The following is a 16,280-nucleotide window of genomic DNA, read 5'->3' on the forward strand; positions in this document are numbered from 1 at the left end:
ACCCGACCAAGAAGGTTAGGCCCTTCCAAAGCTAGTTATTATGCTCACATGGGTGGTCCTCCTCAATCATTAGATAGAGAAAATCGCCAAGATTTCGTTGCCAAGATTTCGTTATCCGCTGAGTTGCACCCCTCTCTCTCTCTTTTCTACTCTTTTGTTTTTTTCCCTGAAATGCAAACGACATAAGGCAAAGCCTTATCTTTTATCCCATCGCCACCGACACAGACACAACCCACGCCTTGACGGGTGTGGGGCCCGGTGTTGCCGGGTATTAAAGAGTGTGACAAAAGAGTAGGTTTTTCTTCTTCTACAAAACGCAATCTTTTGGACACAGAGTAGATCAGTTGTGACTTGTGACACGGCCTCAACCATGGGAAGCACCTCTCTTCTCCCTATGGTTGCTAGAAGGTAATCTTCCCCTTTTTGCAAATTTTTTTTGAAAGTTATGCTTAGAGAAATGATATCAGCACAGCCATACATTGATATTTTCTCAAACCATCTTTTCTTTTAGTATTTAATTAAAGAGCTGTCAAAAGGAAGAAAAGACTAGTGGGTTTGTGCAAATATCAAAATATGGTTGTGCTGATAACATTTCCCTATATTTATTCTTGTGTGAGAGCCGCTAGGAAGACACTCCTGTATCAGGGATGTTAGGGACAGGGACAGCCCTCCATATTCTGCCATGTTTTCAAGCAGGCATAAATTACTTATTAATTCTTATATTTTTTTACAGATATATTCCTCTTTGGAGAAATTATATGGTGGCCGCCCTTTATATGTAAAGGGCGGGGAGAGAAAATATCCACCAAATTGATTTTTGATCAACCTACAAGTGAAAAAAGAAGGTTTGACCTGGATCAAATATCAAGGGGGAGAGTTTTTTCTCTCTCTGCCATTTACATTGGACGGTCGGGCACCATGTAAAAACTCCTTTGGAGAAATTATATGGTGGCCGCCCTTTATATGTAAAGGGTGGAGAGAGAAAATATCAACCATGTTGATTTTTGATCAACCTAAAAGTAAAAAAAGGAGGTTTGACCTGGATCAAAAATCAAGGGGGGAGAGTTTTTTCTCCTCTTTGAATACACTTGCAATTACTAGCTTGTCCTTGTATCACTTCACTCGGCCTACGGTTGGAATGCCCAGGAATAGGAATCAACTTCTTATATCGATTCTGATGCAGTGGCATATCCAAGTGGCACCGTAGGATAATGCCATTTGTCATCCATGTGGCACATCTATGTGGTTTGACTTGGTCTTGGTTTTGCATGGGAATTTAGATAAGCAATTACTGTGTCTAGTTTTTAGTATGTGTTAGTTAAGTATTTCTTTAATGATTTATAGGGACTTTGTTAAGACTTATTGGGTTTGTACTTTGACTACTTAGGAAATGGTATTGTCATGAAAATTGTCCTAGAAGTTATTATAGGGTATTGAGAATAGGTATAGAAGTTATTGGTAAGTCATTTTCCATGTATCTCATTTACTTCTTGTATCTCCAAATATATCAATGAGTATGAGCAAAGAGGGGATGATAGTTTTTGGCTAAAAAAAGAAAGCGGATGATAGTTTTTGGCTAAAAAAAGAAAGCTTTTTTTATCATTTAGCAAGAGTTCTACTTCTTGTGTGTTTTTTTCCACAACCCTAAGGATTGCGATCGTCGATCCGAACGGTAACAGATTCCTATTCTGATTCTCCCTCTAACGAAATGAGAAAATAAATTAAAATAAAAGTTTTAATTAAAAAACTCTAATAAAATTCCAATCTAATTGTGGCTGGCTTAGGATACCACCTCTTGGGGTGGGAAGATTGTGGCATTTTTCCTGCCTCTAATTCAGCCCCGGTGTCAATTCCACCTCCTAAATTCCGTTATTTTTTGAAAAGAGGACAAAAATGGGGAGGAAATGGAAAAAGAAGAATCGACGCCAGAAAAATTGGATGACGTCGGAAAAATGGACGTCACAAGAAAAAATGAAAGAAAAAAGAGGAAAAAAAAGTGGAAATGTTGTCGAGTAGGAAAAGTTCAGGCCGTGTCGAGAAAACTTCGTGTCATGTTGAGAAAAGTTAGGGTCAAGTCAGAAAAGTTTGGGTCTTAGCGGGAAAAATTCTTGTCGTGTAGGCAAAAGTTCATGTTGACTAAGTAAAGTTGGGGTCAAGTAGAAAATGTTGGGTTAAGTAGGAAAACTTCAAGCCATCTCAGGAAAACATAGGTTCACGTTGCGGCGGCAAAAGTTGGGGACGAGTTAGGAAAAGTTCTCGACTTGATCTCAACTTTTCTCGACTCGATCCCAACTTCCTCCTCTTCTTCTTCTTCCTATTTCTTTTTATTTTTTCAGGCATCTTCCTTTTTTTTCGGCGTCGATTCTTCCTTCTCTTTTCTGTTTCTTCATCCTCCTCTTCCTTTTTTCCCTCTTCCTCTTTCAAGTTGCAACAATGGTCCCTGACAGTGGTAATGAAAAAACAAAACAAATAAAAAGAAGAAAAAGAAGATGAAGAAAGAACCCTTGTTCAGAGAAGATGCAAACAGGTCTTTTATGTATGGCACCATCCGGTAGTAAGAAGAATTGAAAGTACAAGGTACTCATAATTTCCAAAATAAAATGCAATTTCCGGATCAATTTCCCCAAGAAAAATCAAACATTGGTAAAAACCAGTGTGATTTAAAACTCGTTGGCTCGGCTCGGGACTTGGCCGAGTCGACGCGGAATGGTGGTAGCCGCGTTATAGAGTCACAGACTCGGCCGAGTCCGAGTCATGTTGAACGAAAAGAAAAAAAATGAATGACTCGGTAAAAATAAAAAACAAGATTTTTTTTTCCAATGTAGTAGACCACTGAAAACTATAAGGCTGAATGTCTTGTCACTTGTCACCTGCCAACTAGGGGTGTAAACGAGCCGAGCTTGGCCAGGCTCGGCTCGGCTCGTTAAGCTCAAAGGCTTGGCTCGGGCTCGAACTAGGCTCGGCTCGGCTCGGTCAGGCTCGGGCAGGCTCGCGAGCTTCATCGAGCTTGGGTTATAAAGTTTCGCACTTGGCAAAGGTCGGTAGCAAAAGCAAATAAAAAAAGAAGTAATCATTCCAGACAGAAAGTAATATAGCTGAAAGTTTCGCACTTGGCAAAGGTCGGTAGCAAAAAAGCAAATAAAAAAAAAAGTAATCATTACAGACAGAAAGTATAATAGCTGAATTTATAAAGTTTAAAATGAAAAATTAGGAATAGAAGGTACCAAGTTATTACAATTAAGAAAAAATACCAAATAAGTTAAAAGATATGACAATTACGAGGAAAAAATTAATTTCGATTTTCCACAGCCGTTTGATACGCACCCTCCTTACGTTTTTGCAGGTGATGTTGACACGTTTTTGCAGATGTGACATGACGAGCCTTAACGAGCCGAGCCGAGCCGAGCCTGGCCTAACTCGGGCTCGGCTCGGTAAGAATTTGAGCCGAGCTCGAGCCGAGCTTTTTTAGAGCCGAGCTCGAGCGAGCTTCCGAGCCCGAGCCAAAATTGACACCCTTACTGCCAACCACAGTAAAAATAAAAACCTTTTCCAATCACAAGATTCGTTTTTAGTAAAAATAAAAAGGGTTATTTACTGTTACGGGTCAGAGAGTTGCATTATTGACATAAAAATGTCAGTTGTTGAGAAAAAACGAATAAATGCTGATTTATAAAAAAATCAAAATTTTAGGACCAAAATGCCCCTCGGTACATTTATTCTGCTTCCCTTCTTCTTTTTACAGTTTTACTTTTACCCTGTTTTTAACTTAGTTGAAGTGCTTCTTCTCCGGCGAAACCTACTCTTTTCTCCGGCAATACGTAAGAAGGTAAGCTTGAAATCTCATTCTCCCTCTCTCTCTATATATATTTCTATTTTTTTTTCAAAACTCCATCTAACATCATCTCATTCGCTCTCTCTCTCTCTCTCTCTCTCTCTCTCTCATTTTTTAGGGTATTCAAAGGTTTTTTTTGCTTGAAATGCACAAAATTGGACCCATAAGCCTTCTGCCTCGTCAAATATTTCTCAAGAAGAATTTCGAGATCTCCCCCTCTTCTTCTCAACGCAAAAACAGGTACTCAAAGCCAAAACAGGATATTCGAAGCCAAAATTTACTTGGTCGAAGCCAAAAATTACTTGGTCGAAGTGAAAAATGTGTTTCCTGTAACATTCGCCGTTGTGTTTTTCGCTTCGACTAAATTTTTTTAGGCTTCGAATAACTGGTTTTTTTGCTTCGACTAACATGTTTTTGGCTGCGACTAAAACTTTTGAATTCCAGTAACATTTGGAACTTTTTTCGTCTTTAACTAATATATTTTGACTTCGAGAAATATTTGTTGGCTTCGACTATCACGTTTTGGGCTTTGACAAACTTTTTTTTTTCACTTTGACTAACACGTTTTGGCTTCGACTAAATTTTTTTTATCTTCGACTTCTTTTTTTTAGCTTCGACTAAATTTTTTTTTGCTTCAACTAACTTTTTCTGGCTTTGAGTAATTTGTTTTTTGGCATCGACTAGTTTTTTGGCTTAAGTAAAAATTTTTTTGGCTTCGACTATCATTTTTTTTTGCTTTGACTATCATTTTTTGGATTCGACTATCATTTTTGGCTTCGAGTAACTTTTTTTCTTCAACTAGCATTTTTTTGGCGTTGACTATCATTTTTGCCTTCAAATAACTTACATTTTGCTTCGAGTGCCTTGCTTCTTATTTTGGCTTCGACTATCACTTTGTGGGTTTGACCTATCGATTTTGGATTCGAGTTACATTTTTTTAGCTTCAACTAACCTATTTTTTGGCTATGAATAACCCGTGCGAGTACCATTTTGGCTTCCACTACCCTTTTGCCTAGTGAAAGCTCTTTGGGCAACTGATTTTGGCTACAGCCACCTATTTTTGCTACAGCCACTAGAAAATGGGAAATACTTTCAAAGATAATGAGATTTTGGATATTTGGAGGAGGAAAAAGAAAATGAGAAAGGGGCGTCTCTAGAGAACTCCTTCTAACCTCTCAAGACAAATGAGCATATGCCGGAGAAATGAAGATGTTTCGCCGGAGAAGAAGGCTTCTATCGCCAGAAAATGGGCCGTTTCACACAAAAAGGGTCGAAGTAAAACCTAGAAATGACACTCTAAAATTTGAAAGTAAAGGTAAAAAAGTGTAAAAACAAAGAAGAGAAAGATAAAGTAATGTTAGGGGTATTTTCGTCCTAAAAAGTCATTTTTTTAATAAAATAGCATTTCTTAGGGTTTTTTCAAAAGTCAACATTTTCTCGTCATTTTTTCAAATGTCCAGCATGTAACAGTAAATAACCCTAAAAAAACAAGATGGCTGAATGTGTTATCACTTGTCACCTGCCAACCAATACGGCCGTTCTATCATGCCTTTTCAACCCCTAAATATTTGGGAAGTGCCATTAGTGTCCCTTTGTTTATTTGTGGCAACCCCTTCGAGTGTATTTATAACTACTTTTTTGGACTACAGGGGCTGTCCCAGGTAAATAGGAGGGAGAATATAACATTTTTTTAAGAGATCTACTAGGCAATCTTGCAAAAAGCCATCTAGTGGCATATTTTGTCTTATTCATTACGGGCCCTTAATGAATCTGAGGTGGTTCTCTGTTGTAAGAGTGGGCACTCCTCACTTTATTAAAAGTACGGTATGGCCCGCATCATAAGATGATCCAAACCGTCCATTAGATGGGCCACAGCCTAAATAGGTTGTGCCCCAAAAATTATTTCCATAGGTTGATCCTAACCCTCCGATCTATAGAGGGTTAGGATCAACCCTCTACAATTCAGATGGGAGGGTTAGGATCAACCTATGGAAATGATTTTTGAGGCACAAGCTATTTATGCTGTGGCCCATCTATTGAATGGTTTGGATCATCCTATGGTGTGGGCCATACCCTACTTTTAATAAAGTGAGGAGTGCCCTCATCAAAATACAGTAGTGCTGCTAACATTTCCCTTTAAAAATACCTCTATATTATTTCTATACTTTTTCTATTATTTATTTATTTTTTTAAATGAAGACTCATCTGATTTGACCGCATCAACCGCGCCAACCGCGTTTTTGGCCGCGTCCGCTCCGAGTTGACAAGGATTTTCTTCGGCCGCGTTCCGCGTTGGGTCGGCGTTGTTAAACACCACTAAAACCCCCATTGCCGATCTTCTTTAAATTCACCTTTATAGAATACATTCTTGATAGGTCTAACACTAGACGCTGCGTAAATAATTCTTTTTGCTATATACAAATAATATTTGAAATTTTCTATTTTATTATCCTTTCCAAAACCTAATTTCATATTTTCCCATACAATTTGTAATTTATTCCATATTTTCTTTTATTTTACATATTTTATCCTGGAAAGATAATATTCTTCCATCAAACCTCCAATGATGTTAGAGTTGCTCTTTCTTGATCCAGCCTAGCAAAGCTCACAAAAGTTGCCATGTTTAATGAATTCCAGAACCTCCTAGAGATGCTCTACTAAAGTGAGACAGGGGTAGAACACTTCAGATGATAATTTTATTTCAGCAGAATCACTTATTGTCTTTTGCCGGAGTGTTAATCCCATGTATTCACTTCTTTAATGCTAACATAATTTTCCTACTAGGGTTGTTACTAGCTCCTCTGAACTGATTTTTTTTTTTCAAAACCTATTGACTTTTATCTATAGACTAGAAAGTAAGGTGGCACTGATCACTGGCGGAGCAAGCGGGATTGGCGAATCGACGGCCAAATTGTTCCACCGGCACGGTGCCAAAGTGTTCATAGCCGACATCCAAGACGAATTGGGCCAATTAGTTAGCAAAGACCTCGCCTCCCCCGATTGTTTCATCCACTGTGATGTCTCAAACGAAGAACATGTCCGAAATGCTATCGACAGTGTTGTTACCAAGTATGGGAAGCTCGACATAATGTTCAACAATGCTGGCATCATAGACCCATTCAAGCAAAACATTATTAACAATGAGAAGGCAGATTTTGAAAGAGTAAATAGTGTGAATCTAACAGGCGTCTTCTTGGGCATCAAGCACGCTGCTCAGGTCATGATCCCAGCTCGTCGTGGCAGCATAATTAGTACAGCTAGTATTGCTTCAGTCTTAGGTGGGATCAGTACTCATGCCTACACATGTTCAAAGCACGCAGTGGTGGGGCTCACGAAGAACGTGGCCGTTGAGCTCGGGCAGTTTGGTGTTAGAGTAAATTCTATTTCTCCTTATGGTGTGGTAACCCCTTTGGCTGAGAGATTCTTTCCGGCAAAGGGTGAAGAGCTTGAGAAGTCAATGGAGGTTCCTGCTAATCTTAAGGGGGTCTATCTTAAAGCAGAAGACATTGCTAATGCTGCTCTCTATTTGGGAAGTGATGAATCCAAGTATGTGAGTGGTCACAACCTTGTGGTAGATGGTGGTTACACCATTGTCAATCCAATGTATGCGATGCAATTTTCAAAGTAGGACAAGATGGGATGAAATGCCAATTCCTATTTCCAATTCCTGCAATCCAAACATACCTTATTACTTTTGTGACTGGGTATCATTGTCAGTATTGAAGCGTAAATGATTAAATAACACCAACTCTGACATTTAAGCTTTTGTTGTAACTTGTTGTTTCACATTTAATTTATCCCTTGAGTGTTGAAGTATGAACTGTTGCCTCACAGCAAGTCATGGGTTTAAAACCCAACAACTCATTGATATTAAAAATCCATATGTACGGCGAACCCAAAAGAGGGGCCACATGTGCCACTTGTACGAGCTACCGAAAAAAAGAGACCACCCCCAAAAATGAGGGGCCACACGTGAGGGAGAGTATTGAAGCAAGAATGATTAAATAACACCAACTCTAACAGCTTAAGCTTTTGAAGTAATTGGTTCTTTGATCACCATACACTGTTCATAGTGAGGACCGTATATGTGACTTCTTAACAAACTACTAGTCAAATTGATTCCTCATCGAGAAAGAGGAGCAGAAGATGCCAATTATAAGTGCAAAAGGTGTTGGTGTTTTATTAAGGGTAATGATATTTACGCCCCTTTTGATCACCAGAGACACCCAATGACAGTCAACGTTGCAATCAAAGCCCTTGAATTTTTTTGACATCAAGTACATCAGGCCTCCTTTTGTCATTGATACACTGACACCGGGTGTGCCTGGTGATCAAAAGGGGCGTAAATATCACTTCCCTTTATTAAGTGTGGCCTACATTTGGACCCACATATAGTGGAAAAATGCATAAAGCTCTTCTACATGTCTTATCCACTAGATTTGTATTTGCAATGGAGTTTAAAGATAAATCCCAAGTGTTTTTAATTTATGAAAAACTTGTTTGAGTTGTGGTGGGATGTAAAAAAGTGCAGTGCCGGGACATAGTTTTTTTGCTTGGGTTGTTGTCCTGGTTGGTGATCTTATTCACTTTGTATTTCGTTGGAGTTTTCCTGACACAAATCCCAATTTTGCTTGTTTTCCTTTTGGGCCCGTTTGGATACCTTATGCATTTGTATTTTGATTTGGATTTGAGTTTTGGATACAAAACACATCAATCATCTTCATGATCATGTTTCAAGAGAGAGAAAGAGAGAGGGAGGGATGTCTCACTGCTGCCGGAGCAACTTCGAGGAGCAACGATGGTGACGGAAGTTGCCACAAATATTGATTTTCAAATAATGTCTCGCAGAAAAGATTTGAAAATCGGAATTTTTTGCACTGTTGTAGCTGATTTGGAAATCTAAGGATCTAATCCAGTTCAAAATATCAACTAAATCCAAATCTAAATCTTGCCGGTATCCAAATGTGGCCTTTCGGTGTATATATATATATATATATATATATATATATATATATATATATATATATATATATATATATATATATATATATATATATATGAGATCCCACAATGTTTCTTAGCATTTTTTCTGGTAATAATTTGGCAAATGAAAGACAGTCCTATCAAATGCTCTAGCTTGTCGTATCCCAAAAGAAAACAAAAGAATAGATAAAGCCTTTAATAAAGGAAGAATACACAAATACTTTATTTTTTTATTTTTTAAGAGCTTCACCAAGAGACCGGATTTAGTTTACGGTGGTAGTAACTCTAGTAAAAAAATCTTGAATTGATTTAGAGTTATTCATCAACAAGGTCTCAAATCCTTACAATTTTAAAGTATTTGTTAGAAACTTTTATTAAAGTTCAGAACGAAGTGTAGAAAATTCGAGCTTTGTTCCTCTTCAAAAAAAATTCGAGCTTTGTTAAAGAAATTTCAATTAATTGTAGAATGTTGTAACTACTTTTTGCAACCATGCTTTGTAGACTTGAAGGAAAGTGGCGTTAATTACCTGCGGTGTCAGTGAGATCGGTGAATGCACTGCCAATTTTTTTGCTGCCAAAGTCGTCATGACATCCAAGACGAACAGGGTCACTAAGTTTGCTAAGCATTAGGCTATACAAAATGCCTCCTTCATCTAGTGCATTGTAACGATTGAAACCCACATCCAAAACACCGTCGATTGTACTGTCTCCAACCACAGAAAGCTAGATGTCTTGTTCAACAATGCCGGCCTCATAGAGTAGGGGTGCAACTCAGATCGGGATGAGTCCAACCCGATCCCGACCTGAGGAATGACCTGATTTCCAACCTGATGAGGTTCAACCCGACCCGACCTGACACGACCCCGAGTTCAACCTGACTTTTTAACTATACTGAAAACAAAAATGATAAAAAAAAATCTTGGGTTTCATTCGGGTCGGGTTGCGGAAGCCCTCAACCTCAACTGGACCCGAACTCAACCTGGGTTGGGATTTTCCCAACCCGAAACGAACCCAAACTCAACCCAACCTGACTTGACTTTTTCCGGGTTGAACCCGCCCTGTTTTTACCCCTATCATAGACACATTCAAGCCATCCGTCCTCCACAACGAGAAATTGGACTTCGAAAGGGTGCGAATTACCAATGTAACGGGGCGTCTTTCTGGGCACAAAACACCCACCCGCGTAATGATACCGACACGCAGGGGAGTTCGGTCATAGCCAGAGCTGGCTCCCATGCTTAGACCTGCACAAAGCACGCGGTGACGGGCTCACGAAGAACATGGCCGCCGAACCCGGGCAGCTTGGAATTCGAGTAAATAGCATGTCTCCTTTCTCCGTTGCAACATCTTTGGCTATGGGCTTTGTTAAGGGAGTGGTTGAGAGTTTGAGAAGGTTGCAAATGATTCTGCTAACCTTAAGGTTTTTTTTTTTTTTTTTTGAAAGTAGAGAATGTTGCCTTTATTGTTGGAATGAAACCAACGAGGTTGGAGGGAGAAGATTGTTCTCTTGATGTCAAACACTCAAAAAAAGTAACCCAAGTTGTTGTACTACTCAAAACCCTTCCAATTTCACTAAAAGAACTTACAAATGAAGAAGATACAATGTCTAAATCTTAGCCCTCATTACAAATCCGAAATTAACTTTTCTTAATTACTATTAGCTTTCCTAAGCACCCCTAACACACTATTACATGAAAAGTAAATGACTAGCACAATTCCAAAACATAAAACATAGTCCCTAGGCCATTAAATGCCACAAAGGAGATTTCCAATGTGGTCAAGTCTTGTCTTCCAAGCCAAGAAAGTCAAGTGGATAGATGATCAAGATCAAGTGGTCAAGATTAAATTTCCAACAGCCCCCTTAAGCTAGACCACTACAATACCGAGTTTTGCCTTCATCATGACGAATGTATCAGTCTTCAAAGCCTTTATAATAATATCCGCAACTTGATCTTGAGTTTTGCAAAAACGAACATTGACAACTCTATCATTTACCAAGTCTCGAATGAAATGATACTTGATCCTTATGTGCTTGCTTTTGCCATGAAAAATTGGATTCTTTGTGAGTGAAATCGCCGAACTATTATCACAAAATAAACCCGTACCACTTTGTTGCAGATGTTTGAGTTCTTCTAATATCCATCGTAGCCAAAGAGCTTGGTAACCCGCCGAAGATAATGAAATGTACTCCGCTTCCGCCGTAGAAAGAGCAACAACCAATTGCTTCTTTGATGCTCATGAAATTGTACCTGAACCAATGTTAAAAACATAGCCAGAAGTACTCTTGCTATTATCAACACTTCCGCCCCTATCACCATTACAATAACCAATCAAACTTGAATCTTTAACTCTTCCATAACGTATCCCATGATCAACCGTTCCACTTACATACCTTAGGATTCTTTTACCGGCTTCCCAATGACTTCTTTTTTGTGATTCCATAAATCTACTAATCATACTCACCGTAAACATAAGATCTGGTCTTGTAGCCGTCAAGTATATGAAACTACCGACAAGACTTCTATAAAGAGTTGCATCAACTCCTTTCTCATCCTCATTCTTGCATAGTTTCAAACCAACTTCCATAGGTGTGCTAATATGTGTAGCACCTTCCATTCTAAACCTCTTCAGCAAATCCTTTGCATACTTCTTTTGAGAAATAAAAATTTCATCATCTCTTTGGTTGACCTCAATACCAACAAACAAATGGAGAAGACCTATGTCGGTCATCTCAAATTCTTGCATCATATTTCTTTTGAATTCTTCACACATACTTGAACTATTGCCGGTAAAAATTAAATCATCAACATTTAAGCAAACAATCAAAAGCTCACATTTAGTGTTCTCTTTGATGTAGAGGGTGTGTTCATAAGGACACCTTTTAAAACCATTCTTCATGAAATATCTGTCAATGCGACTATACCATGCCCTTGGTGCTTGTTTCAAGCCATATAAAGCCTTCTTCAATCGGCACGCTTTGCTTTCTTCACCTTTCTTCACATAACCGGAAGGTTGATCAACATACACCTCCTCTTCAAGAAACCCATTTAAGAATGTCGATTTGACATCCATTTGATAAACCTTCCAACTATTTTGTGCCGCCAAAGCTAGAACCATACGAATTGTCTCAAGTCGAGCAACGGGAGCAAACACTTCTTTGTAATCAGTGCCATACCTTTGCTTGTAGCCTTTTACTACTAAGTGAGCTTTATACTTTTCAACTTCACCACTTGCATTCAACTTTGTCTTGTAAACCCACTTCACACCGATAGTCTTTTGCCCATTTGGAAGCTCCGTTAGCTCCCAAGTATTGTTCCTTTGGATTGAACACATTTCTTGATTCATTGCTTGCTTCCACTTTTCTTCTTGACATGCTTCCTCAAAACTAATCGGATCGGCATCGGCAAACAAAGCAAAATTTGGCAACTCTTCATCGGTAATTCTTCTAGACTTCTCATAAATTTTTCTTATGCTTTTCGTCTGCCTTGGAGGAGAGTCGGGGCTTGTTGAAGACGATGAAGATGATGGAGCCGAAGAAGATGGAGAAGAATATGAAGTGATAGGAGGAGCCATATCCTCTTCATTTTCTTCAGTTCCACCACCATGAGTATCTTTGCTTTCATCCATATCTACCAAAACTTCTTTCTTCTTCTCACTTTGATTCCAATTTTAACATTCTTCTTCATTGAACTTCACATCCCTACTTATGACAATTTTCTTAGTCAAGGGATTGAACAACTTGTACGCTTTTGAACTTTCACTATATCCAACAAGGATACATATTTCAGATTTATAATCCAACTTTCTTCTTGTTTCATCCGGCAAATGAGAGTAGGCAATACTACCAAAAATTCTCAAGTGAGAAACACAAGGCTTATGACCACTGCAAGCTTCTTGAGGAGTCATACCTTGAACACTTTTTTATGATGCCCGATTCAAGAGATAAATGGCACATGCAACGGCTTTCGCCCAAAACATATTAGGCATCCCTTTAGCTTTCAGCATACTTCTAGCCAATTCCATAATCGTCCGATTCTTTCTTTCGGCAATCCCGTTTTGTTGAGGTGTGTACTGAGTGGTTAGTTGATGCCGAATCCCATTCTCTTTCAAGAAATTCTCAAACTCATGAGAAACATATTCATCACCTCTATCGGAACGCAAAGTTTTCAACACGAAACCACTTTGCTTTTCAACCAAGCTCTTGAAAATTTTAAAGCATCCAAAGATTTTCGATTTTTCTTTAAAAAAATAAACCAATGTCTTTCTACTATAATCATCAATGAAGGTGAGAAAATATCGATTACCGCCAACTGATGTTGTTTGCATAGGCCCGCATAAATCCGAATGCACTAGCTCAAGAGGATTTGATGCCCTACATGCCTTTCCAATGGGAAAATAGCTCTTTGATGCTTTCCAAGTGCACATCCTTCATACACTTGATCTTGGCGGTCGATGTTCGGCATGCCTCTCACCATATGCTTCTTGTTCATAAGAGATAAAGTGTTAAAGCTCAAGTGACCATAGCGAAGATGCCATAGCTGTGACATATCTTTGACAATAGTGTTGAAGCAAGGAAAAACTTCACTTTGAAACTTTAGAGGAAACATCTTGTTTTGAGTCATTCTCACCTTGGCTATGAGAACATGATTCTTGTCTTTGATTTCACATACATCTTTCTTGAAATGAACACCGTGCCCTTTTATTAGAAGTTGCCCAACACTCAAGAGATTGTGCTTTAGACCGGGAACATAGAAAACATTGGAGATGCGCTTGACGCCTTTCTTTGTTTGAACAAGAATATCACCACTTCCCCTTATGGAAAGCCTCTTGTCATCACCCGTTAGAACTTTACTTTGGAGAGATTCATCCAACTTTACAAATACGCCTTTGTTGCCCGTCATGTGGTTACTACAACTACTATCAAGATACCACGTCTCTTCAAGAGCCACTTCTTGCACATTGCAAGCAAGAAAAAGTGTGTCTTCTTCTTTACTTTCTTCTTTCTCATGCATGAAGGTGGAGTCTTTCTTGCTTTCTTCCGCAATCTTCTTTCTACAATACTTCATGGTATGACCAAACTTTTGACAATGATAGCATTGAATTTGGGATATAGGTCTTCCTCTCCCTCTTTCTCTTGTAGAAGAACCACTTTCATCTTTTTCATATTCTTGATTTCTTTCTCCACCATTTCTCCCTCTTCCACGAAAAGAATTTCTTCCACTTCCTCTTCCTCTAGAATCACCCCTAAAAGAGACTTGAGTTTGAAAAGCTTGTTCTAGATGAGAAGAATCAAATTGCTTCATTCGTAGTTCATGGGATTTGAGCGATCCCAATAAACTTTCTAAGGATAAAGTAGCTAAATCCTTGAATTCTTCAATCGCAACAACAATATACTCAAATTTTCGAGTCAAACTTTTAAGTATTTTCTCCACAATCCTTCGATCTTGAATATCTTCATTTATTCTCAATTGATTCACAAGAGAAATAACACGATTGTAAAAATCTTCAACCGATTCCGAATCTTTCATCCTTAATGCATCAAACTCACATCTAAGGGTTTGTAATCTTACCAACTTTACTTTGTCTTCTCCTTTGTATGATGTATAGAGTGTATCCCATGCTTCTTTTGCCGTAGTCACCGATGAAATTCGTTCAAATATGACTTCATCCACCGCTTGATAGATAAAGAACAAAGCCTTCTTATCTTTCTTCCGATTGTCTTTCAACTCATTGAGTTGTTGTGGAGTGAGAGCCGCTTGATCCTCCGGTTCTTCAACGCCGGTCTCAACAATATCCCATAGATCTTTAGATCCATACAACACCTTCATTTGAATGCTCCATTGGTTGTAGTTCTTGCCATTGAATCGAGGAAGTTGAGGTTGCAACATATTGGAAGCCATGATCAACTTTCAACCTACGCTTTGAGACCACTTTGTTGGAATGAAACCAACGAGGTTGGAGGCAGAATATGAGTTTCAAGAGAAGAAGATTGTTCTCTTGATGTCAAACACACAAAGAAAGTAACCCAAGTTGATGTACTACTCAAAACTTTTCAAATTTCACTAAAAGAACTTACAAATGAAGAAGATACAAGGTCTAAATCTTAGCCCTCATTACAAATCCGAAATTAACTTTTCTTAATTACTATTAGCTTTCCTAAGTACCACTAACACACTATTATATGAAAAGTAAATGACTAGCACAATTCCAAAACACAAAACATAGTCCCTAAGCCATTAAATGCCACAAAGGAGATTTCCAATGTGGTCAAGTCTTGTCTTCTAAGCCAAGAAAGTCAAGTGGATAGATGATCAAGATCAAGTGGTCAAGATTAAATTTCCAACATTTATTTGGGGGGTCATGATTCAAGGTGTGTGAGTGGGTATAATCTTGTTGTCGAATATGTATGCATGTCTTTTGTTGGGAAAGTTGCCCTATTTCCCAACACTCGGTGGGAAGGGGGAAGGCAAGAATGAAAGTTGCCTTGTTTCCTACAGAGTACGTTTCCTTTCGTGATTGGAAACCAAAACGGAAAGTGTCCTCCTATTAGGGTTTGGGCAATACCTTGATATAAGTCATCTCTCATACGACCAAGGGTGTGTGTGAGAGGCGTGAGGTTTGTTGTCTACCTTGTGGAGAGAGAGAGAGAGAGAGAGAGAGAGAGAGAAGGTTGTTCTCTTTGGGGTTTCTTCCCTATTCTCTTGTACGGTCTTGGGTTGAGAGAAACAAGGAAAGGGTTGCGGGTTTGGGTTTTAATCCATTGTAATCATCGTATATTGTTTTCTCATAGTGGAAGATCGTGTTTCTCGCCCGTGGAAGTAGGGTCGGTCATTTGCGAAAATATCTTAAGAAACTTCCAAAAAGGGCATTGCCTCTCTTCACGAAAAAACGAGAAATTTAAGTAGGCAAAGGACAAATGTGAAATTCAAATATACGGTAAAATCGATCCCAAAATTTTCAGGGGGAGTGGGGCTGCCTCTATCCCTGCGTATAGTATACACAGTTAAAATTCTCATGTCAATGGTTAAGAAAGGAAAAGAAGGGGTGACCTGAGACTTTAGAAAGATGAATGACAAAATAGTGAAAATGGGGGAATCATTCGGAAAAAAAATGCATATAGTTTATTTTCATTAAAATAACCCTTGATCAAAGTTTTAAAAAATTGAAGGGTATTTTTGAAAAATAGTAAAACAAATCGGATTTAGGACTATCCTACGGGCTATTGTTGTTTGTCCGGTTCCAATCAATATAATTTTGGATCCTATGAAAAGGATCTGAAATGTGTCCATGGATCCTTGTAATGTGCCTAGATCTTGTCTGTTTACACCCATTTTGAAATTCGCCAACAGATATTTGGGGGCAATTATTTTCATACATGAAGGCCTTTTCAAAAGGAAGTTACGAGTAATTATGGTAGTGGCCTTTAGAAGTTGGAGATAGTGGTGTGAAAAATAAAAGCGGTGGT

The 16,280-nt window shown here is 38.6% G+C and overlaps 1 protein-coding gene across 1 annotated transcript; it reads left to right on the forward strand.

Moving 5' to 3' along the window:
• The first annotated feature begins 295 nt into the window (after window positions 1–295).
• Window positions 296–7,533, forward strand: LOC143863289 (secoisolariciresinol dehydrogenase-like). Its single transcript, XM_077373976.1, has 2 exons — window positions 296–408; window positions 6,680–7,533. Exons 1-2 carry the CDS (start codon window positions 371–373, stop codon window positions 7,458–7,460), a joined length of 819 nt encoding a protein of 272 aa, XP_077230091.1. The 5' UTR covers window positions 296–370; the 3' UTR covers window positions 7,461–7,533.
• Window positions 7,534–16,280: the final 8,747 nt, after the last annotated feature.

This window comes from Tasmannia lanceolata, unplaced genomic scaffold (assembly GCF_043159265.1).
Source record: "Tasmannia lanceolata isolate RefF3 unplaced genomic scaffold, GAP_Taslan_0.1 ptg000044l, whole genome shotgun sequence".
NCBI classification, from domain to species: domain Eukaryota; kingdom Viridiplantae; phylum Streptophyta; class Magnoliopsida; order Canellales; family Winteraceae; genus Tasmannia; species Tasmannia lanceolata.